Genomic DNA, 27,105 nt, shown 5'->3' on the forward strand with positions numbered 1-27,105 from the left:
AATATTTTCTTCCTAGACTATATTGTGCCAAATGACCTTGATGTCCTCCAAGTTTATGGTCTGCAAGGGCCCTGGACCTCAAGGTGTTTATGATTAAGATTTATATAATGTTGTCTGTCCCTTGTTAGCTTTGCACAGATATACTTACATCATATACTAATGTGAATGAAGAAATATCGTGTTAAGCTTATTTATGGTCATGGGCCTAGTTCCTTTCACTTGCTCATCTTTTCACCTTGCCTGTCTGCCTATATTTATGCACTTGCAGATACAAGTTTGTTATTGCTAAAAATGCAGGCCTGTGTATGTAATAGTGTCTAGCTTTGTTGACAGTACTTCTTGTGCACCTCTCCAGACCTTCACTTTTTTTAGTCACATTTTGCTGATCATCCCCTTGCTGCATACTTTCTCTTCACCTATCTTAATGTGTCTCTATTATCATTTACTGATATTTTCCCCCCTCCTGCTCCACTTCTGGTAATCATCAAAGAATGCTTCTCTCTGTGTGTAAATGTTTTTCCAGCTTTTATAATACTGGATTCATACAGTATTTGTCCTTATGTGACTGACTTATTTCACTCTGTATAATGGTCCTACAGTCAGTATTTTGTGGCATTTTCCTTATTCTTCAGTGTTGCATAGTGTCCCACTGTGTGTACCAGTTTCTTTCTTTACCCAGTTCATCCACTGATGGACACTTCGGTTGTTTCCATCTCTTTGCTATAGTAAATAATGCTACAGTGAACATGGATAAACACTGGTTCTTTTCTTCTTAAAGAAGACATTAAGTCCTCAATAAATTTCAACCTTTGGAAGCAGATTACTAGGTCTTTATTCCAAAATAGCTCAGAGGGAGTTAAAACTACTAACTTATCAATCACATTTGAGCACATATTCCCATCTATAAAATGGGGTATACTTAACTCAAAGCACTTTGATGGAGAAGCTAACAAATTAAAATATTTTATAGATTTAATGTCTCTCCTTTAATTCATCTCAGCATAATGTAAAGATTTTTGTAAAAGGCTAGCCTGACACATATAAGCAATTAAACCAGGAAACTAAAATAAAATTATATGAGTTAGAGTTAAGATTGCCTCTCAATCCTTTCCAAATGATCTGGTATCACTATTTTCATTAATGATACTAAAAGAAGTCATATATGTGTATTTGTGTGTGTTTATGTATATAAATAATATGAAAAGATACAAAATTTAACAAAAAAGGCATATAATATAAGCAGCAAAGAAATAGATCAAATTACTAACAATTATTATAACAAATTATTAACAATATGAACACTGTAGATGGGGTTTTCTTCCTATTTTTCTGCATATTTTAAGTTTTCTATAAGAAGTACATAAAGATTCCTGAAAATCATGAAGCATGTATTTAATACATTTGAAACCTAAAATTCTCCATGTTCTTAAATCATGTAACTTCCCCCATAAAAAATGCATACAAAAGACAGAGAACAACAAAGCTGAATTGAGATGGAGATGTGAGTGAAGCTCAATCATTAGCCAAGTGGCTCCCTCTATTAACTAGCCTCACTGATTGCACAATTCAAATTCTAGCCTCAACAAAATTACAAATTACTACATGTCAAGGAGCCTCAAAGATTGCTCTCAAATAGCTGCAACCATGAATATTAAATTCTTGAATGCTAGGGGTCCACTACACTTCTATAATGAGGGAGAAAGGAACATTTTGCATGTATTTTTAATTGAAAATTCGCTCATAGTCCAAAAGGAGACATTTTAAAATTGCTATTGCTAGCCCAGAAAAATCATTACTTTCAGAATTAATCTTTTTTATTATGTACACACATACAAAGTTAAAACTTCACTCTAGGCAAAAGCTTACAAATCAATACACTATATATACCTTGACTAACCTGTTTCTTAAAATCTAAGGTATAATCAAAAGCTAAATAAAGATCTACATTAACGGATCATATACTAGCATAGTATCACAACTCAAAAAACCAATTCAGGATTATCAGAAATGTTCTGCATACTAACTATTTTGTTATAAAATTAGGTTATCTTCCATATAATGGAATTTAAGTATTTGTTGTATATGAATGATTGTCTAGAACACAATGTACATGAATGAAGCACAATGTATATTAATAACTTTATGAAAATCAGTTAAACAAAAATATATTGGTGTTAGATGCTGTCAAGTGAACTACATTCATAGTGACCCTGTGAACAACAAATCCAAAGCCTGTGCTATCCTCTGCCATCCTAATCATCTCTGATATAACTTAGCTAATTGTTAAAGCCACTGTGTCAATCCATCTTGTTGAGGGTCTTCCTTTCGTTCATGGATTTCCATCTTTCCAAGTATGACAATTTTTCCAATGACTGACCCTAAAGTATATGAGATATAGCTTCACCACACTTGCCTCCAAGGAGTACCCTGGTTGGACTTTCTCCAATACATGTTTTTCTGTCAGTCCATGAAATATCCAGTTCTCTTCTTCAATATCACTCAAAGGATCGATTCTTCTGTCATCTTTACTCACTATACATGTTTCAGATGCACAGTAAGTAACTGGAAAGACCATGGCTTGGATCAGGTGCACCTTAGGCTTTAAATGAACACCACTGCTCTTTAGCACTTTGGAGAGGTCCTTAACAGTAGAGGGCTGGTACTACAGGTGTTGACATGGGTCCAAGTAAGAGAAAATTGTTGACAATTTCAATGTTTTTGCCATTTATCATGAAATCTATTATTGGCTCTGTGGTGAGGATTTTTGTTTTCTTGATGTTTAGATGTAATCCATATTTGAAGGTATAGTCTTTGATCTTCTGCCACAAGTACATTAAGTATGCATAATATATATATTTTTTTCTAATTTTGTATTTTCTGTCTATTGTGCCTTTTCCAAGAAATTCACCATTATTGCTGGTGGTTATGACAACTCCAACTATGAACAGATATTTTTCTGTAACCTAGGGCCTCCTCTGTAAGAAACGTTGACTTAACAAATAATTTGAGAGTTAAAAGTCTTATCAATTTGCCTAACAGGATAAGCAATTACACAATCGACTTTCTTAAAATGTCTATATCATTAAATATAAAATAAATAAAGTTTAGAAATGAAAATAAATACATATGAATGTTTCAGACTTGGCTTCAATAAAAGGCAGTCCTCGGGTTATGAATGCAGGATTTACAGACATCTTATACTTCCCTTTACCCATAAATGTTATATAAGTTTGGTATCACTTTGAAATGCTTGAACCAACCCTTCCTATCAACAATTCTTCCTCACAAACCCTTCACTTGTTGCTTTTGAACCTTTAAAGTGTTTTCTTGTACTAATGTAAGGTTAAATGAGACTGGTTTAAACCTGTTTCAACTTATCTACAAACCTGACTTAAGGACTTAACATTAAGAATATACCTCACTGGTAACTCAAGGACTGTCTGTAATTTATGAAATATGTAACAGATAGGAAAGTTAAAATTATAATGAAAATAATTTCTAACATACACATTCCTAACAGTAATTAGATTCTTGGCAATTTTGCAATAGTTAATAAGTTTCTAGCATTTTAAATCTATTAGAAATTCACATAGATGTATTCCTTAATAATATTGTATACTTTTGATTCTTAAATTAAGTAGGACTATTTGTCTCAATGCACATGACACTATGTGCACGATTAAATGGTATTTCATATTAATTTATAACATTTTAAAAATCTCTTTTAGAAAGCTAAACTTTTATACATCAATGCAATAGTAAGGCAATATCCTTTTTGAGGAATAGATAATGCCCATTCTCAAAAGAAATAAAGTTTATTTAATCATCCCAGCATCTTTCATTTTAAAAAACCATCAATCAACCCTGAACTACCAGGTCATCAAAGAATGCATTAACTTCTAGCTCCATCTGCTGGAGTCAAACTAAAATACACAAGAGTATGAAGTAAATAATTTAGGCCTGATTACATAGTCAAGAAAATTCACGAAGTTACACTAGAAATTAGCGCACATGAAAAAATTCCTAGTTTTCAGGTATATTTAAATTATTTCCAAAATGGCAAGTTTAAGTTTAAAACCAATATTGCCAAATAATTGAAAATCTAATACAAAAGAAAAGGTAATATAAAATCTTGTAAAATTCTACAAGAAAACTCTAAGCCTTTGAGAAAATACTATAGATTTGCTTTTAAATGATGAGTATTCTGAGAACTCACATTTAGAATAGTTTCTGCTTACATACGTTAAAAAAATAAAATCATTTTAGCAATAAATCATGGTATTTTTACCTATGAATTTTTCTATATAAAAAACCAATATATGTCCATTGTAAAAATATCATAAAATGCAAATGACAAAAATAGAAATTTATATAATTCCCACTCAAAATAAAACTTCTCTCTTTGGCATTTACTTTTCAAGATATTTTCCTGGTCAGAAGTGCATTTCTTCAAAAAGGGGATTGAACTTTAAGTATATGTTATCTTCAGTAACCTTCTGTACCAACAAGTACGCATTTACAACATCATTTACAATGGCCCAAGGAGCACACTCTTTTTAGCATCTCTGTGGTAAGGAACTGTGCTGCCAACACAGAGGTACCTGGTTTGAACCGAACAGTGGCTCTACAGAAAGACAGACAGACAATCTCTTTCCACTTGATTTACTGCCTCTAAAACCTTGCTAGAGGGTCAGCTATGACTCGATGGTACACAACAAACACCAAAATTTGAATTAATTTCCTATTTGTTTGTTCTTGTCATCGTGTGCCTTCAAGGTAGAACCAACTCACAGTTGTCCCTCCAGCAGGTTTCAGAGGCAGTCTCTGGGATAGCACATGCAACAAATAAAAGAATGATTGGGATTAACCACTATATTGTAACAAAACACACTACTAAGGCATTATATAGCTATTAAAGATTGTGCTTTTTTAGTATTTATCCATAAGTAAATATCATTTTTTTAAGTTTCATTGCTTATAATCTAAAAATGTGATTTTCTAAAATTTCTGTGGAGCTTGAGAGATAAGGTAAAGATTGATTTTGAATTGTTCTTTTATGATAGCCAAAATAGACAGCCTACCAGCTCTTCCTGTTGACAAATCAAAACATACTGTATAGTTCTTACTAAGATTCAATTAGACTCATTATGTCGTCCTTCAATAGACTGAATTTTAAGCTAGACAATCATGTTATAAATGTACATCTCAGAAGCTGGTTAAAAGTATGGATGGTTAATAAGAACTGGGCCTCACCAGGGAAAAATACCTCAAAAACTGGAACAAATGTAGGTATGACTACAGTTTAATTCCATTCTTCTCCAACCTTGCAAAGGTTTATATGATTTTCAGTTGTGTTTTTTGAATTCACATAAGATAAACCTTGTTAAAGTAAGACATTTCAATGGTATTTAGGGCATTCACAATGCTATGAAACTACTGTATTTAATTCTAAAACGTCACCCCAATATAAAAACCTGTGTACCCATGAGGCAGGGAGCCCCTGTGGCCTGGTAGGAAGGAGCTGTGCTGCCAACCCAAACATAGGTGGTTCCAACCATCAGCTACTCTATGAGAGAAAGACTAGCACTCTCCTTCCATGTAATTTTCTGCCTCTGAAAACATGCTGGAAGGTCAGCTATGATCTGGGTCGCCTCTACAGCACATAGTAATATCCCATTAAGCAGTTGTAGTATTTTTTAAATTATTAAATGGAAGGGTTTCATCTGTCATTTATCGGTTTGTTATACTGGCGCATAATACTTGTGACAATGATTTTGGAAGCAATGTCACCAGTATTTCAAGTACCAACAGGATCATCTATGAAAGCAAGTCCCTGAGCATTGAAGCACAACATTGAAGGCATTTCTTAAATTAGAAACTCAAGAGTCGATATGGCATACTAAACACAAGTGACCAAAGACGAGAAAAGCTGTGGAAAGGCACCAGAAAGATCACATGTGAAGAAAATGAACAGTCATTAAGAAGAAAAGAAGGAAAAGATCAAAATGTATTAACAGAAAATATTCTGAAATATGCTTGTAGGTGCACAGAAGATGAAGCATATAAAGGAATGATAAAATAAAAGAACTGAATAGAATATTTCAATAGAGGCTGGAGAAATCAAGGTTTACTATACTGACAAAATGTGGAGGGATTGGAGTTAGAAATCAAAAGGAAGGCCAGTGTTGGCATTTCTCAAGCTGAAAGAACTGTGGAGAGAATTAAAGCCTCAAGTCATAAATTGAAAATTCTTTGGGCAAAAAGTTGAAAGACACAGTAAGTATTTAAAAAAAGAAGGAAGGAGTCACTGTACCAAAAAAGGATCCATCAATATTCAAGTAGATAGCATATGAGCACAGGTACTGAAGGAAGACTTTAAACTGCAGTAAAGGCAGTAGTGAAGGGAAAAAACCCTCAAATCCATAACCACTGATTTGACTCACTGCAGGTTTCTGGAATCTGTAAATTGTACAGGAGAAGACTGCCCTTCTTGCTTTCACTGAGCCACTGGTGGATTCGAACCACCAGAGAGGCTGCCTCTGGTTTAACAGCACAACTTCCTACAGACAACACTTCCAGAGCTCACAGGTAAAGAAAATACACCAGGAATTGTTTGAACATTAACTGAGAAGTTGAAGTACATGCCTAAAACGCTGGAAGTGCATCTTCATTTACGGTAAGAAACATGGAACATTCGTTGGAAAAGTAATCCAAGCGAGGACAGAAATCAATGTCATTAATATCACATGCTAGCAAAACATTGTTATGTTGTTGTTTTGGGGTACCATTGAGTTGGATTTTCAAAGGCAGTTAATTGCACTGGAGAAGACTGCCCATCCTATAGATAATTTAAAAATAACTGCAGCCATACATCAACAGATAATTTCAAAAGCTCAAGCTGAATTTGTAAAAAGATAGTAAGAGGTATCATTACTGACCAAGCATAGACCTCAGTTAAAACAGAGAGCAGTAGGAAGTTGTTTACTCATATTTTATAAAGGCATTCTACCTGGAGAAGCCTAAGAAATTATAGACATTAACATGAAAAGTGATAATTTCATAACACTCAACTGTGCTCAAGTAGAATCACTATGTGAATGATGAAATAAGTCATTTGAACACAAAGAAATACTATGAGGTTTAAAATTTCAAAAAGTGTGTGTCTTTCAACTTAATTATTCAATTTGTATGCTGTCCAAATAATCTCAGTTGTTTAACTATCTGAAGAATTCAATACCAAAATTAAGGACTTGTTTACCAAATATGAAGAATGCATGCAGCACTTTACTGTTCAAGGTCAAAGACAACAGCATTCCATATAGATTACACTTGAATGTGAACAAGATAAAATCCTCACAACTAGACCAATAAAGAACATGATAAATTAAGGGGGGAAGGGAAGTGAAGTTGTCAATTATTTAATTCTCCTTATAAAAAAAGCAGAATCCATGGAAGCAGCAGGCAAGAAATTAAATGATGCACAGTTTGGGGTCTATCTTTTGCAAAAGACTTCATTTTAATGACTCAGGGGCATCTGACTTGAGCCAAGGTATTTTTAATAGTCATATATGCATATGAAAGCCAGACAATGAAAAGGGAAAACTAAAGAATTCATGGATTGAAAATGCAGTGCTGGAAAAATCAAATAAACAAAAATCACTGACTATACTGCTGATGGCCAGAAGCAGCAAATCACGCTTAGAAGCGATACAGCCAGACTATTTCTTAAAAGACAGACTGGCATGGGTTTGACTCACTTTGACATATCGTCAAAAAAGTCGAAGGGAAAGATTAATCATTAGAAAAGACATTCTTTTTGCTAAAGTAGAGGGTCAGCAAAAATAAGGGAGCTTCTCAATGAAATCAACTGGCACAATAGCCAAAACAATGGACTCAGATGTACCAAGGATCAAGGAGGTGGCAAAGGACTGTGCAATGCTTCATTCTCCTACATATCAGGTCATTCAGAGTCAGAGCTGATAGACAGAGGGACTGTAGAAATGGGCGCAAGTTTGTCAGAGATTGTGAAGTTGGTATAAGACAGGATTTGTTCAGATTTGTTGCTCATAAGGTTGCTCTGATTCATATTCAACTGGACAACATGTAACAAAACCAATAAAAACTCAAATTCATTACTGCTGAGTTAGAACCAACACATAGCTGACTCCCCATTGAGCTTCTAAGGCTGCAACTCATAGGAGATTGACCATCTTTCTCCTGTGAAGGTGATGGGGGATTCACACTGGCAGAAAAGACCTGCCTTTGAGTTTGGAGCACAACTCCATGTAGACGAAGTCACCAGAGTTCCCTATAAGTTTCCTATTCTCTACTAATTTTTAATAATGTATAAGATAAAGGAAACATATACAAATGATTATTTTCTTTTTCTAAACATTCTCACCCTTTTTCCTAATTTAAACATACAAGCAAAAATTATCTTTATTAACTAAAATAGTCATAATCTGCTCCTTTGTTCTATGTATGTGAACAAAGTGAATAGTAATTGTTGGCATGGCATGGTCAACACTGAGTAAATTTCACAACTTTTAAAGCATCAACTTGATATGTAATAAACACAACTGATTAAAATTTCAAAATATTAGAAATAGTTCTGTCTCACTCCAGTACTTCAGTATCACTTTTGAAGTCACATTTTTCAAGCTGTTTTCATAATTTTCTCATAATATACAGATACATCTTGCTGGGCAACCTATAGTTTTAAAACTAAACTTCACTTTGTCCAGATGAGGTAAGTAACATTGTGGTGAACATGCAACATAACTATAAAACCAGAATCCAAACACTATATTTAAGACGAGCTGTGTTGACAGAGATGGTAGCAAGTTGCTATTGGCCCAAAGGCAGTATGTCTCTGCTGGTTCGAATCCACTAGAAGATCCATGGAAGGCAGACAAGGCATCTCCTCCCTTTATAATTTACAGCATCAAAAACTGATGGTGAGGGCAATATGAGTCAGAACCAACTCAACAGCAGTGAAGTTTTTCATTCCTTATATTTAAATATCCACAACAATATCAACAAAAATTCAGGCTCTAATCCCTATATGACCTATCATTATAAGTACATTCAATCATTAGTCCCTACTGACAATTTTATTGGATAAACCATTGCATTTCTTTTCAAATCGAATTAACCTCATTTCTACTAAAATGTTCCTAAATGAACGAGTATTACTAACCATATAATCAAAGAATATTTACTGAACATATCTGCTGTGAAAAGCATTGAAATAGGTGTTGTACTGTGACTAAACTTAGATACATTCCAATTCCTCAAACATTACCTTTAAGTAGGAACTAAATCACAGCTGACCTTTCAATGGGTTCATTGTTGTTGTTGTTAAGTGCTATCGTGTCATAGATGACTCATAGCAACCCTATGAACGAAAGACCTGAACACTTGTATAACTTTCATCCTTTCTCCAGGTTAATAGGATTCCCAGAGGCAAGCCATTTTGGAAGTGGATGCCACTCCTGCTTCCAAGCTTGTTTTATTCAGGGAACTCCACCAAACATGGTCCCCCATCAGTACCCATTAACCACATTTAACACATCAGTGTCGGTGTTCAGCATCACAGCAACCATGAGTTACCTCTGTACAGCAAGTGGACAGATCAGTACTATGCCACTTAGAAGTAAATCACTGCTGACCTTTCAGTAGGTTTTCAGAAGCTGTCAATAGCATGAGAGTAGGCAACACCCCCCTCCCTCATCTTTTCCCCTCCAAGCAGATGATGAATACCAACTGCTTATCTTTGAGCTAGCAGTGAAATACCCATCAAGTCAGCTCTGACTTATACTAACCCTACTATGTATGACAGGACAAAATCCTTCTCAATTTTTCTCCATCATCATAAGCTCATTATTATAGTCATTGTGTCAATCCATCTTGCTGAAGGTCTTCCTCTCTTCCGATAGTTTTCCAAGTATAATGTGGACTGGCCCCTCTGAACAGCATGCCCAAAGATTGTGAGATGTAGTTACACCATCCTTGCCTCTAAGGAGAACCCTAGTTGCACTTCTAAGAAAGATTTGCTCTTTTTTTTTTTTTTGGAAGTCAATGATTTATTCAATACTCTTCATACAATTCAATACTCCATACATTTCAAAGGTATTAATTCTAGTCATTGTTACTGTTATGTGCCATCAAACTGACTATGATTCATAGCTGTTCCAGTTACATTTTTATAAGTTCCAGGATTTTGCTTGTGTGTGACATTAGCGATATTCTTCAATAATTTTCACACTATTGGGTCATCTTTTTTTAAGAACATGAATAAATATGAATCTCTTTCAGTGAGTTATCCTCTAGATTTCTTAGCACAACCTGGTGAACATGTCAAGGCAGCAATTTTTGTTGAAATATGTTATGTGGTATTCCACCAACTCCCGAAGCCTTGTTTTTTTGCTAGTTCCTTAAGAGGTGCTTGAACTTCCTTCATTGCCTCTAGATCATACATTGTTTCATGAAATTGTTCTGTGTCAACCATTCTTTCTGGTATAGTAGTAACTATGTACTCTGCCCTTCCTCTTTTGATGGAATTAGAATTAATTTTTTTGGGGGGGGGAAACATTACCAATTTTTATTCTTAAAAATAGTAATCAAAATTCCAAAGGCAGATTTATAGTCACTAGAATGAGAGGGTCATTTTGGAACATCACAAGAATGCATACTCAGATGGAAATCTAGTTAAACTGTGGTTGCTCATCAAGTTGCATGCATTCCTGCATTTTCTCAATCAGTTCTTCCTTGTACTTACTTGCCTTTCTCTTTTCCAACTTGCCAAGATTTGGCTTTATGTTCAAGAATTCTTTTCTGATCTTTATGTAATTTCAGCCCGGTGATAACCACCTTGCTTGGGTGAATGCCCACACGCACAGTTATACCATGAGCCTTCTCAACGCTGCACTCTTTCGATGCAGAAGAAATACTTCTTTCTGTACACCTGGATTACCTTGCTAATTTGCTGACCTTTGTAATGTCCTCGCACCACTTGGACCTCGTCATCCTTGCGGATGGGCATGGAGCGCACATTGTACTCCTGCCGCAGCTCCTTGGACAGAGGGGAGGACATGATCTTCCTGTGCATATGCATGGGGGCACTGAAGTGGCGTTTGTGGTTCTTGCTGCAGTCTGAGGTAACAAAAGGGTTGAACTTCATGGTGACAGCTGTCCAGCAGCATCAGGCTCTCCACATGCCAGAATGACTTGTTAAGTCTTCCTTATTCATTGTCCAACTTTCAGATGTATATAAAGGAACTGAAAACAATGTTTTATGTCAGACTCATTTGAGTCTTCAAATCTACATCCTTGCTTTTTAGCACTTTAAAGAGATCCCCAACAGCAGATTTTTCCAAAGTAACATATCTTTTATTTTTTTTCACTCTGCTATTATGCATATTGGAGAGCTCTGCTGCCCTACTGGCAAGATCCTGCACTGCAATCACGAAGGCACATGGTTCAAGGCCACCAGCTGTTCTGGGGGAGAAGGATGGACAATCTCCTCCTGTGTGATTAACTGACTCTGAAAACCCACTGGACAGTTAGCTATCAATCAGTTCCAACTCAGCAGTACACAACAAACAACAATTATGCATATTGCCTGTGATCCAAGTAAAATGAAATCACTGACAGTTTCCATATTTCTTTTCGCCTTTTATTATGATGTAGCTTACTTTTTTGTTCAATTATTAAGATTTCTGGGGTTTTTATGTCTAGGTCTGACTCATATTAAAGGCTACAGTCTTTGGTCTTCCTCATCCAGTGCTACAAGTCGTCTTGACTGTTTGCAAGCAAGGTTTCTGCATAACATAGATTAATGAAGAGTCTTCCTCCAATCCTGATGCTTCATTCTGGAATTATTTGCTCAGCATACAGATTAAATAGTTATGGAGAAGGGACACAACCCTGACACACACCTTTCCTGATTTTAAACGATGCAGTATCTGCTTGTTCTGTATGACATAGTATTATTCCACTGTTTCTCAGTTCATATACAAGTTCCACATGAGTATAATTAAGTGTTCTGGAGCACAATTAAGTTTCTTATTTTATGTACAAGTTTTTCATGTGCATAATCAAATGTTCTCTGGAACATTTCTCACAATGTTATATATAATTTGTCATGGCCCACATAGTTGAATGGTTTTGCATAGTCAATAAAACACAAGTAAACATTTCTCTCGTATTCTCTTTTAGTCAAGACCCATCTGACATGGGTATATATACATAGGGAGAAAAAAGAAATATGTATCAATGGGTATATATATATATATATATATATATACATGCCCATTGATACATATATGGAATCCTGGTAGCTTACTAGTAAGAAGTTATGCTGCAATCTTCAAAGGCATGAAGTTGTAATCTACTAACTGCTCCATGGGAGAAGAACGGGCAGACAACAACTATATATGTACACACACATAGACACATACACATATCTCTGGTGACCCAGTGGTAAGATGCTACAGTGCAATCCTGAAGGCAAGCTTCGAATCCACCAACTGCTCCACAGGAGGATGCGCAATCTCGTCCTGTGAGATTTACCGCTTCTGAAAATCCACTGAAGGGTCAACTATGGGTTGGTTTTGGCCCCACAGTACACAACAACAGAGAGATATAGATAGGTGTTTGTTGTTGGTTTATAGTTACTCTACATACACTAGCCATGTACCAGTGCAGTTCAGTAAGGGTCTTCCTTTTTATCACTAATGCTATACTATGCAACATGCATGATATCCTTCTACAAAGCCTAGTGTCTACTGGCAACATGTCCAAAGTAAAACAAGTCTCATCATCCTAGCTCCTAAGAAGCATTCTGGCTACACTTCTTCTAAGATAGATGTGTTATTTCTTCTCATGTTTCATAGTATATTTTATAATCTTCAATAACACCATCATTCAAAGGCATCAATATTTCTTGATACTTCCTTATTCATTGTCCAGCTTTCCTATATATCTGAGGCAACTAAGGATTAGGCACATCTTAGTCCTCCAAGTAACGTCTTTAGTTTTTAATACTTCAAGAGGTCTTTTGCTGAAGACTTGTTCAATACAGTAAGTGTGATTTTTATTTGATTTGATTTTGACTATTGCTTCCATGGACACTAATTTTGGATCCAATGAAAATTAAATCCTGGACAAAATCAACCCTTTCTCTGTTCATCCTAATATTGCTTACTAGTCCAGTTGTAAGGATCTCTAGTTTATTTAGGATGAGATATAATCTACTGAGGTTATCTCTAAGTGACTATCTTCTTTATCAGTAAGGGCTTCAAGTCTTTACTTTCAGCAAGCAAGGTTGTGTCATCTCCATAATGCAGGTTGTTAAAGAGTGTTTCTTCAATCTTGATCCTGTGTTCTTCATATAACCTTGTTTCTAATCTGCTCTGAAATTCTTATTTCTCATACTATCCTTAATTTGCTATGATGCACACAGTCAAATACTTTTGCAGAGCCAATAAAACACAATAAGTAACTTTCTGGTATTCTCTTTTAGCCATGATCCATCTCACATTAGCAAACAAAAACACATTGCTGTCAAGTTTGAATCAGCTCATGGCTAACCCTCAAGCAAGTTCTCAGAACCCTTAAATCACAAAGAAAAACCTGTCCACCTTTCTCCTGACACCAGAGAGGCACTGCCTGAGAGTATGTAGCACAACATCCTATGGACCATGCCAGCAGTGCTCTCTGACATTGGGCAACGATGGCATTAGCAATATCCTCAATGTTCTATGTTCTCTTCTAAAGCTGCCTTGAATTTCTGACAGTTTCCTCCAGTTTTTTATTATCTTCAACAAAATTTTACTGGTTTGTAATATTAATGATACTGTTCTGTAATTTCTGCATTCTAATAGATCTCTTCGAATAGGTTGGCCAATTGTCTTCCAAATTTCTTTGTGTAGAAGAGTGAGTGCTTCTAGCACTGTATCCACCTACTGAAAAAAATATCAACTGGTATTCCATCAATTCTTGAAGCCTTGAATTTTATCATGCCTTTTACCAATACCTTGGACTTCTTCCCAAATGCAGTACTATACTTTTTGGTACAACAAGCCTGTTTCATTCTTTCCATCTTCTTTTGATGCTTCTTACATCGTGTGTGTGTGTGTGTCTGTGTGTGTGTGAAAGAGAGAGAAAGCGCGTGCAAGAGAGAGAGTGTGTGTGCGTGCCTTTACAGCTGCCACCAAGTCTAACTTACAGTAGCCCTGTGTGTACAAGGGCAGAACTGTGCTCCACAGGGTTTTCAATGGCTCATTTCTCAGAAGGGCCTTTCTTTCAAGTGGTTCCTGGGTAAATTCCAATCTCCAACTTTTAGCAACCAAGCAAGTTATCTGTTTACACCTCCCAGGGATTCCACACATATATACATATAACAATATATACGTATAAGAAATAATATCACCAGTAACTAATGACATTAAAGATAACAACACTTCTAGTAAGTAGCAATACCAGTTAACAATAAAAATACAATGGGGGTCAGAGAACAGGTAGAACAAGTAAACAAGACACTGATCAAATCTCTGGCAACATCAATCAACTCTAATAAATATAAAATCATACCACCCCTCAAAATATAACTGTACCAACAGCTTCTTTGAGGGAAAACATTTTAAGTGTATATGTTGTTTTTGTTAAGTGCCATCAAGTCTAAATATATAAAAACCAGTAAGATTCTTGGGAAAGAATAAAAGAAAAAGTTCCAGTTCAAACATACAGACACTTCCAATAACAGCTACCAGATAATAAGAGACAGGCTGTGGTGGTATAATCCAAAGGGAGTCAAACTTCTAACCACAAGCAGCACTCCTCTCTGGTGGTTCGAATATACCACTGGCTTCTAGTGAGATAAAGATGGGCATTTTCCTTCTGTGCAACTTACAACTCTGGAAACTCAATGCAGGGTCAGTTATGAGTCAGTTCTGACTCAAGAGCAATGAGGTTTTTTGAGATTAAGAGACAGATATTCTTTATACATTATAATTCTTCTAAAATCCCCTTCACAAAGGTTTTATACTCCCAATTCACGAAAAGCAGCAGCTGAGGTCAGAGAAATATGGTGGCTTGCCCAAAGTTTGTTAGAAAATGGCAATGTTTAAATTCTTGTGAGGTTAGTCCAAATTAATATTCTGTTGTTTATAATAGATCATATTATAAGTCATATTAATTTTAACAACTGTATTTGACAGAAAAGGTTTATTTCCTTCCATCATATATTTTTAATTTCTGAAAAGCTAATAGCAAATAAATAAAACAGAAATTATGATTATCAAGTTTTAGGTCTTAAATGAACCTCGGTTCTGATATATTCAGATAAATCACATTTCTTATGCTAAATATTTAAATGAAAATGTATTGATCGAGATCATAGTAAGTATAGAGTTGTTTCTTGACTGAGGAAAAGGAATCTTTCACTACTAATGAAGAATATTAATGTTAAATAACAACCTTATTTTCTGATTTCTTTCAGGACTCAAATAGTTTACTGTAAGACATTACAATAAAGATTAAGAAATATTTAGAAATACAGTACAGAGAAAAAGTGAAATAACAACTCTGATTGTATTAAGCAACACATACTAACCATGAATCAGGGAGCCATTTAGCCATTGAATATAGTAGTTCTGAGGAAAAGAAAGCAGGATTTCATTGCTGATTATTGAGAAGGGTAAAAGCAAAACAGCACCAGCTGAAACTGCCAGAGTGAATGTGCTCAAAAACAACCTGGAAGAAAAAAAGAGTTACTGTGACAAATGCTCTGAAAAACAGTTCATGTGGAAAAACTAAAAAATGATCGTTTAATTTTTAATAAACAGTACTATATAAGATTTATTTAAATATATGTATTTAGTCATCAAATGATAAAGCATAAACCTGGAAACTGAACTAGATGAACTATAAAACTCCTTACTCTATGAAACCGCCCATTAAGTCTAATAAGAAAGAGCTACTAGACTCACACATTGGTAGACCACGATTTACAAAGTAGCTGAATTACAACAAACCACACTTCATACATTTAGTCATTACCAGCAGGCACTACATAGTGTTGCAGCACTTAATTTGTTGATGTTATGATTCTCAGATACTCAGATGTTCAATGTTACACTGCTCTATCCTCTATAGTAACCTATGGTCTGCTTTACAGTTGATAAATGCCAACAGCTTTCAACTCTTCTTCATAAGCAGAACAAATTTTTATGACATGTGTATTTTTTATCTGTTTATGAGCATTTTATGTTAAAATAGATCCCTAAGTTTGTATGCAATGTTTCCAAAGTCAAAGATAATAAAGATGTTTTTTATATATGTAATTAGTTCATAATTTAATGTACCACCTCTAGCAATACTGCAAGAATGCAACAATTATTTCAAAAGAAAAATAATTTTTACATTAATACAAAAAATAATAATTTAAAGCAATGTTGTTGTTGTTGTTATTGTTATATACCATCCAGTCAGAACCAACACAAGGAGATGTGGTGCCAATTTAAGGCTGGTGGTTCAAATCCACCACCTGCTCCACAGGAGACAGACAGACCATTTCCTCCCATGTGATCTACAACCACTGAAAATCTGCTGGAGGGTCAGTTGTAAGTTGTTTCCAACTTAACAGCAATCAACAACAACAACATTATACATACTAGTGGAACACTAATGAGGAAATAAGGAGCTCGGGTGGCTTTGTGGGAAGAACTGCTGTGTGGACAAAAAGGTGTGCAGTTCAAATCCACCAGCTTTTCTTCTCATGCAATTAACTGCCTCTAAAAACTCTCTGGAGCTATGGATTGGTTCCGACTTGATGGTACACAACAAATGGTGCACCGTTGGCAGAGTGCAGCTCAAAGTACAGGTACTCCACAAAATAAAGTTGGGCAGTCTCCATCTTGGAAACTCAGTGTAGGACTGTTATGAGTTAGACTCGACTCCATTGTACTAGGTATGGTTTTTATTGTACATATTAAAATGGGTGAAGAGAGAAGTAATACACATCATTGAAGAAAGAGAGGGCATGGAGAGATGCATCATAAATATAATCAGCAAAGGTAAACACTATTACACAGTCAATCCTGCAAATATTAGGAAAAATAAAACATTAACGAATGGCTGGGGGATTCAAACTGCTAACTTTTGGTAAGTAGCCCAATCCACAGCACAACAGACAACCGCAGCTCCTTATTAGACCACAGGAGACTATTAATATGGTTCTAATTATAAGGCATAGGAGGCTCTGGTGTCACAGTCCATAGGAAGCAACTCTGCTAACCCTTAGATGGCACTTCTCTGGCAGTTTGAATTCTCCTGTGCCTCTGAGGGGAAAAGATGGGCAATCTCCTCGCATGCAATTTATAGCCTCTGAAAACACACTAAGGGGTCAGCTACAAGTCAGCTTGGACTCAACAGTAACAAGCTTTGATGAGAAGGATAAGGTACAGTATTAGGCAGAGCCTCATTCTGTTACACATTGTGTTGCATGAGTCAGAACCAACTTGGTGGCACCAAAAAAAAAAAAAGCAGTTATGGGGAGGAGCCAGTTCCTGAGGAAAGACATTCTCGTGGTAAAGCAGAAGATCGACATAAAGGAGACAGACTGACCCAGTGCTTCCAACAGCTGTGGGCACAGCAGACTGTGAGAATGGCAGTGGATGGTTCCGTGGCACCTAATAGCAACATTTAATAATGCTTAAGACAATATTTTTTACAAAGTAATACTAATTTAATTTATTCTAATAAGGAAAGATGAAGCAGAAATACAATGGGCTTTCATTTTCCCAATTATAAATTACTGTACTTTTGATATTAATAAATAATTTTAAAAATCACTTTACCAAATAAAAAGGCAAAGAAAAGGGAATTTTACTAACATCAATAATTGAACATTAATCTTAAACTAGTCCATTAAGAGAATATAAAATAAAGCCTACAAAGGAAGATATATCAAGGAAGTGAAGAAAGTGGGGGAAATATGGTAGGGATCTAAAAAAAGATGGACTTATAGTAGGTATAGTTCAATGGTGATTAATTTTACATACAATGTGTACGAGTACTGTATGCACACAAATAAAAAAAATTTTTAAAGCTATGTATGATAGGGTATTATGATTATGACAAGAGTCCACAATTAAGGTTGCATAGTGGAGTGTTCTTGGGGTGGTGGGAGGGGTGCAGGGGGATTGTATATCAAAGAAAGAATTTTTCTTTTACTTTTCAAAGAAAGGAGTGAAATGGGATGGGGGCAGGGAGAAAAGTGCAACAATGAATGAATGGAAATCCAAAATCTCTGTAAATGTTCATCAAAATTATTAAAATAAAAGAAGAAGATATATGATAAAGCAGGGAAAGCCACACTAAATGTCCAAAATACACATCTAACAGAGAAACTTTGTGGCCAATGCCATCTTGTGGCAACAAAGAGAAGTGTGTTCCTATTAAAGACCAAAAATAATCATGATAAATAACATTTAAATGTAGACACTGTGATACAAGCAAAAATAAAATTCAAATCAAGCAAAGGAAAAGTTAGATAAATTTCTTTTCATTAATAGACAATCTATTTATTGGGCCAAGTACTAAGACAAGTCCAAATATCACATTAAATTATCAGTAATCAAATAAATGCCCATCTGTAAGCTTCTTCAGTTCTTCCACACATCAAAGAAGTTATCCTAATCACTGTAATTCCTTCCAATGTTAAAGTTAAGATCCAAAATCTCACCATGCAAGATCCTACACAAGCTATCAGGTATACTTTCTGTGGCTCCTCTCTAGTCTTTACACATTCCAAAATTATATACTGGTTTACCTAAACTCTTCATTCTCTAAGAAAAAAATGTCTTTGTGGCTAACACAATGCCTTTGTGCATATTCTGCTGTTATCCTAGTATATTCCTTTCTGTGCTCTCACAGCAAACCCAAATACAAATTTCAAGAAAAGAGCTCAATTTCCCTTGTGAAGCATTCATTCTTTCTCCCTTCTAGTCTCTCTCCTTTCCTCTCAATGAAATCAAATCCTTTTTGCCTCCTGGCTCCTATAATACTTTAAGCACATTCCCAGAAAATAAAGTCAATAGCTGAAGGTAAATTAAAAACCAGGGTCCATAATCTGATCAAAAAATGTAAAAGGCATGCAAAATATCTGAAATTGCAAGTGACTGAGAATACTTTGGATATATGGCCACCAAAACTAAAATGCTTGCTTATTCAACAAAAATGAAAAGAATTAATTATTATTACCATTAGGGAGCTCTGGAGGCCTAGTGGTAAGGAATTGTGCTGCCAACGCAAAGACACATGGTTTACATGGTTCAAAGCCAACAGCTGCTCCTCATGAAAAAGACAGGCAAGCTCCTCTCTTGCAATTTATAGTCTCTGAAAATTCACTGGAGGGTCAGCTATGTGTTGGTTCTGACTCAATGGCACATAACAACAATTAGAATTACACTTTAAGCATTGTAATTGGCTCTAGAGATACAAGAAAAGATAATAACATCAATTGCGATTGTCCTTGAATAACTTTGAGAAGAGCTATTCCAAAAAGGCAGCTGTGATAGAGCCATGTGCCACACCATTACAGTCAGGCCCTGCATTCACCAGAACAGCAGTAGCCCCTGCTTACATAACTGCAGAAAATTACCCCTTATAATTTAAGGATGGTTTCAGAAAATGTCATCTTCTGAAATGGAGCACTTAAGTAGTGTTTTTTTTTTAAATTTAGGTTGTTTATTTTTCATTTCAATGAACATCTACAGAGATTTTGGGATTCCATTCATTCATTGTTGCACCCTTCCCCCCGCACAAACCCCTCTCTCCTCCCCCCACCTTGCTCCTCTCCTTTAAAAGCAAAACTCCCTCATTGGTACACAAGCCCCCCTCGCACCTCCCCAAACCCCACCCCCTACCCCCAAATATAATCCACTCTGAAACCCTCATTGCATACTCCTACGATTAAGTAGTATTTTTTTACTATTACTTCTTCAGAGTAATATATCTTTTATAATTGTAATACTAGCAAAACAGCAAATGACAGTCATCCATTCATAAAGCAGAAGAGAGGTAAACTTATCCACCTACCACCTAAGAAAGCTATTAAAATAGATGTTTATTCTTCTGTCAAAGAGAAGGATAGTGACTTCTACTCTCAATCTCTACTACTAACTAGTGTCTCTATCAATTATATCATTAAATATTTTCTTCTAGTTTTTGATGTAACTAATGTACAGCTTTACTTCTACATCTTCAATTCCTTCCTTAACTCATGCAGTGAAACTTCTGCTCCTCACCGTAATAATGGAAAGAATCTCTCATTTAGGACAAATTCATATTGTATTTGATGGTCACAATTTGAACTCAACTTTCTACAATATTTCAGATTGATAAACACTACTTTCTTCTTGTGAGAAGTGGGATTTAAACCCGTGCCTCCAGGGGAGACTGCAACCTATACATAACACATAGATCACACTATACCAGAGTCTTTTCAAGCACTTGCTATATATCTGAAAGCTAGACAATAAATAAGGATGACAGAAGAATAATTAACGCCTTTGATCTCTGGCTGGAGAAAAGTACTGATTATCCCATTGACTTCCAAAAGAACAAATGGACATATCTTGGAAAAAAGTGTAGACAGGACACTTGTTGGAGGTGAAGATAGCAAAGCTTCATCTCACAGACTCTGGACCTGTTGCTAAAAGAAGCTATTCCTTGGAGAAGGATATCATGCTTGGGAAGGTAGAGGGTCAGCAAAACAGGAAAACCTTCAATGAGATGGAACAACATAGTGCCTACAGCAGTGTGTTCAAATATGTCAGAAATTATGAGCATGACACAGGACAAGGAAAGGTTCAGATCTGTTGCCCTTAGGGTCACTCTGAGTCATACTCAACTTGATTGCACCTAACAGTAACAATTTTTTCCCAACTTCAGTTTCTTTCTATTTTATCATTCTCAGCTTCCATTTCCCTGAACATGTTGGTATTCTCCATACCCCAACGTGTTAACTTCTTAGTACTGCTGTAACAGAAAAACAAGTTGATGGCTTTAAGAAATAGAAACTTATTTTCTCAGTTTTGGAGGTTAGAAGTTCAAATTGAGAGCATGAGCTCCAGAGGCTGAGTCCCTGCCCTCTAGGCAGGCAAGTCCTTAGTTTCTCGAGCATTCTACTCACCAGCTTAACAACAAAGCTTAAGCACAGCAAAGATAGGAAGGATGGCAAGGATTACACAGGACTTCAATCTGCTGTAGAAAGGGTCACTATTAGCTGGAGCTGGCTTGGTGGCACCAAAGAAGATCAAAGGCTACAGCCTTCAAAATGGATTATATCTCAACGTCAAGAAAACAAAAATCCTCAGCACTGAACCAACAAGCAACAGCACAAGAGATAGAGAAAAGATTGAAATTGTCAATGACTTCATTTTACTTCGATGCACAATCAATCAAACATCCATGGCAGCAGCAGTCAAGAAATCAAAAGATGTGATACATGGGGAAATAAGGACCTCTTCAGAATGCTAAAAAGCAAGAGTATCAGTTTAAAAACTAAGGTATAGTTCGCTCAGCATAATGCTCTCCAGTCTCTCCCAAGCTAGGTAAGAATTTACAAAATCATTGCTCTTGCGTGCTGCATAGTACTCCGTTGTATGAATGTACCATAATTTCTCAATCTGTTTGTGGTTGGACATTTAGGCTGTTTCTATGTTCCTGCAATGAAGAATAATGCTGGTATGAACAATTGGTGTTCAAATCTCCATTTTGTGCCTCAGTTCTCATTTTCTCGGGGTATATTCCAAGTAGTGGAATAGCTGGGTCATATGAAATTTCTAGGTTCAGCTTTTTGAGGAAGCGCCAAACTGCCTTCCAGAATGGTTGCACCATTCTACAATCCGACCAGCAATATAAGAGTTCCTTTCTCACCACATCCTCTCCAAACATTTATTACTTGCTGCCCTGTTAAACTTTGCCACTGTTACTGGAGATGGTACTTCATTGTGGTTTTGATTTGAATCTCTCTTATTGCCAGTGAGTTGGAGCATTTCTTTATGTGTCTGTTGGCCATACTAATATCTTCCTCTGTTAAAATTCTTTCCATGTCTTTTGCCCACTTTGTAATTGTGTTATCTGTCTTTTTCTTGTGGAGCCCAGGAGTATTCTGTAAATTTTCGCCGTAAGACTCTTGTCTGAGGTGGTATTTACCAAATGTTTGTTCCCAGTTGGTAGGTTTTCTTGTCACCCCCACAAGGACAAATATTACTGTAGAGTGAGTAAAAGGATCCAAGGGGGTTGGGGGAAGGTGAAAGCAGGAGGATGAGGATGTACAGGGGGAAGGAGGATTAATCAAGGAGTGGACGGGGTAGTGTGGGTAATTCTGTTCTCAAAAACAGTGTGTCTGGGTTGCTGCTAAGATAGCAGCTGTACTCACTGTTTTTAGGGGGGTAAGCGGTGAAAAGACGCCGAGTGGAAGCAGGACTCTGAAGGAAGAATATGAAGAGCTGCTTCGTTACGCTATAGTAACTCCAAATACTGAATCAAGTACCACGCAGTCATCTCATCTTAAGGGAGACGTGGTGCCAGATGTTAAAACTCCTTTTGTAATTGATACTGTTCATCATAATCCAGCAGAAAATAACCTTATAGTAAAAGAAACTGGGATGGAACCTGGAAAGCCATGTGATTTAAATGTGTCAAGTCATTCAAAGACAGATGGGTCATCACCCTTGTCGTCTCCAAGGAAGCCCACTCACCCAGTCATGGATTTTTTCAGTTCACATCTTTTGGATGACTCTTCCTCTCCAGCATCTAATTCAGTGTCCAATGTGGCAGATGCCCATGAAGTGGTGGGGAGTGAATTTCTTATTTCTGATGAAAACCTTCATAATATGGAAAATGTCCTTGATCTTTGGTGTTCAGATCTTAAGACAAATGTCCTATCTGAGCTAAGTAAATGGAGACTTAATTTTATTGACTGGCATCGAATGGAAATGAGAAAGGAGAGAGAAAAACATGCAGCACATATGAAACAACTGTACACCCAAATCAATGACTTGAAGGAGCTGCAGAGTGCTTATGAAGTCTCTATTGGGAGAAAAGATGAGGTGATATCTAGCTTATCTCAAGCCATAGGAAAGCAAAAGAAAAGAATAGAGTTAATGAGAACATTCTTCCATTGGCGAATTGGACATGTCAGATCCAGACAGGATGTAAGTATAACAATATTAGAAAAGTGACAGAGTCTACTGATAGCAGACTTGTAAGATAAAAAATAAGTTAGGATCACATATAAGAACTCTTGTTTAATGTTTTTTTAAAGACAGTCATCTGTCAATTATTTCTTTTAGTTAGTCAATATACATTTACAGCTTAAAGGCTGCTCTTGTTTCAAAGAAGTTTTATTTTGGTGTAAAACTGAACCAGACACATTTCTGTTGGCTTGATTCCAAATCATCGTCAGCCTGTAGGAAAGAGCGAAAATGCCAGTCAGGTTTCCAAGGCTATAAGTCTGTATGGAAGCAGACTATTTAGTTAGCAGCTGTGTGCTTTAAACAGTAAAATCCTAAGCCTCATGATTTTGGTAAACAGGCAGGCATACCTTGAAGATACTACAAATTTTGGTCCTTACCACAACAATAAACAAATAACCTCGATCAAGTCAGTAGCAGAAATTTTTCATTTCCAAGTATGTATAAAAGTTATATTTTACCATACTGGAGTGTATTAGATCTCTGTAGGGAGCTCTGGTGGCTTAGTGGTGGGAAGTTGTGCTGCCAATCCAAAGGCATACAGTTCAACTCTACCAGCTGCTCCTCAGGGGAAAGATGAGCCATCTCCTCCTGCGTGCTTTATTGCCTCTGGAAACCCACTAAGGGTCAGCTAGGAGTCACTGCCACGCAACAGTGTACAACACCATAGTTTACAAAGTGTAAGATGGAAAAAAAACTGAAATATTGTGAGAACTACCAAAATGTAACACAAAGGCATGAAGTGAGCATATGCTTATGGAAGAATGTTGCCACCAGACATGATCAGCACAGGGTTGCCACAAACTTTGAGTTGGTGAAAATATAGTACCTATGAAGCACAACAGAGTAAAACAACACGTCTGCTCAGCTCTCAAAAAACTCTGCACAATTAAAACAGACTTACAAGGGGGTGGGGGGATAAAAAGAAGAACGAACTGGTGAGGAGGGTAGAGAAAACAGTGCAACAATGAATGAATGAAAACCCAAAATCTCTATAAATGTTCATTAAAATTAATAAAATTTAACAATAAAAAAAAAAACAACCTCTTTGCGGTCAAGTTAGAATCGACTGATAGCTGAACCTCCAATAGCTGTGGGTTTTGAGAGGCTCTAGAGGAAATTGTCCATCTTTCTCCCATGAAGCCTCTGGTGGATTCGAAACACCAGAGAGGCATCAGCTTTGGGTTAGCAGCACAACTCCCTATGGCCTAGGCCATCAGAACTCTCTGACTGTGCTGGGGCATTTTTCCAGTGCTGTGAAAAGGGAAACCTTAAAGCAGATTTTACCCCAGATGCTCAAATGGAGTTATGCAGGTTACTGTATTTCTATAGTATAAAATAGTACAAATGTATATTGTGTAGACTTGCCATTCCTGTATGGCATTTTGGAAACAATCTCTAATCATACTCTTCCTACTTCTAAAATAACCTGAATGCAACCTTCATAAGAGGAAATTACTACATTTCTACGTTATAAAATAGTCCAAATGTGTGTTTGTATACAGTTGCCTTAAAATTGTAAGAATCAAAGAAATTCATCTCTGTATGGCTTTTTAAAAATTACCCTTAGTTTGCATGTCCTTGAAAAGTTGAATACTTAATATTTTCATTAAATAAAGCATGAATCAGTATGTCAGAATAAATAAATAATGAACTGAGCAGAAAGAATAAATCGATTCCTGCATCACAGGTGGGAAAAAAAACCACAAAACAGTGTGTCTGAATTTTTTTTTTTCCAGCGGCATCGAATTTTATTTTATTTATTTTTGTTTTTAGTGAATCCTGGAAAGGACTTTAAAAGTCTTTTGTTTGACACCTGAAGTTATTTTCCAAAGGGCACTAAGGTGCAAAGGGTGCGACTACTGACATGTGCAGCAGACCCGTTTCACCGACTCGGTCACCTTCGGGCCTGCAGGTCCAGCTCGGTGAACTGCCCGAAGCGGCCACGCTCTTCACGGCGGCCGTGCTGGCCCGATCAGGGCCCTGCTGGTCCGTTACTCTGGGTGGAGGCGGCCCAGTGTGTCTGAATTTTTTAAATAAACTAGTACAAAAAAAAAAAAAAAAAAGACCAAGGAAGCAGGAATGGCATCCACTTCCTAAGTAACATGCCTCCGGAAACCCTATGAACTTTGATAAATGTCAATCGTTGTAGAGGGGCTTCAGGCCTTTTGTTCATGGGGTCGCTATGAGTTGTGCTTGACTTGAAGGCAATCAACAACAACAACAAGGTATATTTGGTCCAAGCCATAATATTTTCCATTTTTTCTTATGCATGTGAAAATTCGACAACAAATAGGATTACAGAAGAAGTGATGATGCCTTTGAATTGTGTTACTGGCAAAGAGTACTGAATATCCCATGTTGTTGTTGTTGTTGTTGTTATGTGCCGTCGAGTCGTTTCTGACTCATAGCGACCCTATGCACAACAGCCCTAAACCCTGCTCTATCCTGCGCCAACCGCACCGCCTCTGACACACCCATCCCGATTACCCCAGTCACCGAATCAATCCACCTCATAGAGAGTCTTCCCCTCCTGCGTTGTCCCTCAACCCTCCCAAGCATGATGTCCCTCTCCAAGGACCCGTCCCTCCTGGCAACATGTCCAAAGTATGTCAGACGAAGCCCCAGAATCCTTGCCTCCAAGGAGTAGCTTGGTTTAATCCTCTCCAAGATAAATCTGTTTGTTTTCCTGGCAGTCCAGGGTACATTCAGTACCCTTCTCCAGCACCACAGCTCAAAAGCATCCACTCATGGATTGCCAAAAGAACAAGCCTATCTGACTAAGAAAAAGTACAAAGTGCTCCATACAGGCAAAGATGGTGACACTTTGTCTCACGCAGCTTGGGCAATACTGTCAGGAGGAAACAAATCTTGGAAAAAGCTATGATGGGAAAGAGAGAGAGGAAGACCCCAAAAAGACGGACTGATACAGTGACTGTAACAATGTCTCCAGCATGGCAGGAATGTGAGGATGGTGCAGGACAGGGCAGAGTACAGACCTGCTGGTCACAGGGTTGCTAGGGGTCAGAGTCAAAGGATGGCACCTAACAACAACAGCAGCATTCTTCTCAGTGATCTTTGGAGAGTTTCATGTGGCATCTACTATCCCCTAACTAACATTTGCATATCTGCCTAATTTGTGCTTTTTATAGCTCAAAAGTGAGTACATTTGAGACATATCTTACTCATTCATTTTGGCCTGTTTATTTCAGTAAGGCTTTGACAAGCTCACACTACAAGACTTAAATAAATTTTAAAACTATGCTTAATGTACATTAATGGTGATAGCAATGTTATCCACAATACCAAGGACATGGAAACAGCCCAAATGTCCATCAACAAACAAGTGAATTGAGAAACTGTGGTACATTCATGCAATGGAATAGTAGGCAACACTCAGGAGCAACAATTTCATAAAATACTATATAACATGGGAGACACTGGAGAACATTACGCTGAGTGAACTAACTCAAGACTTATAAGGACCTTTTCTTATTGTAAAAATAGAAGGATAACTAGAAGATGTGGCTAAAAGTCCAAAGAGAGAAGGGGAAGGGAGCAGAGGGGCTAAAGGGACAGAGGGAGGAAATCACAGTCACAGAGTTAGGTGGACAAAGAGAAGAGGTGAAGGAACTAGGATAGATCTAGTTGGGACCTGAAAAGACAAGGTCATAGTAGGCATACATTAATGAAGATTAATTTTATAAAACACAGTGTATGGAAATGATCATATAAAATGTGAATGAACATTATGCTGAGTGAAATATCCCAGTCACAAAAGGACAAATATTACATGATGCCACTGTTGTAGAATGGGACTGTCCTTGGGGTTGGGGAG

General features: G+C 36.8%; 1 protein-coding gene across 1 annotated transcript in view; it reads right to left on the reverse strand.

The window, feature by feature from the left end:
* Positions 1-27,105, reverse strand: part of LMBR1 (limb development membrane protein 1) — a 273,666-nt gene that overhangs the window by 160,226 nt on the left and 86,335 nt on the right. The window contains exon 4 of the mRNA XM_006887655.1: positions 15,617-15,756. Within this exon, the coding sequence (XP_006887717.1) occupies positions 15,617-15,756 (140 nt within the window). The remainder of the gene's footprint in view (positions 1-15,616; positions 15,757-27,105) is intronic.

Source organism: Elephantulus edwardii, unplaced genomic scaffold, assembly GCF_000299155.1.
Source record: "Elephantulus edwardii isolate Elephantulus edwardi_28Jun2011 unplaced genomic scaffold, EleEdw1.0 scaffold00060, whole genome shotgun sequence".
Taxonomy (NCBI): domain Eukaryota; kingdom Metazoa; phylum Chordata; class Mammalia; order Macroscelidea; family Macroscelididae; genus Elephantulus; species Elephantulus edwardii.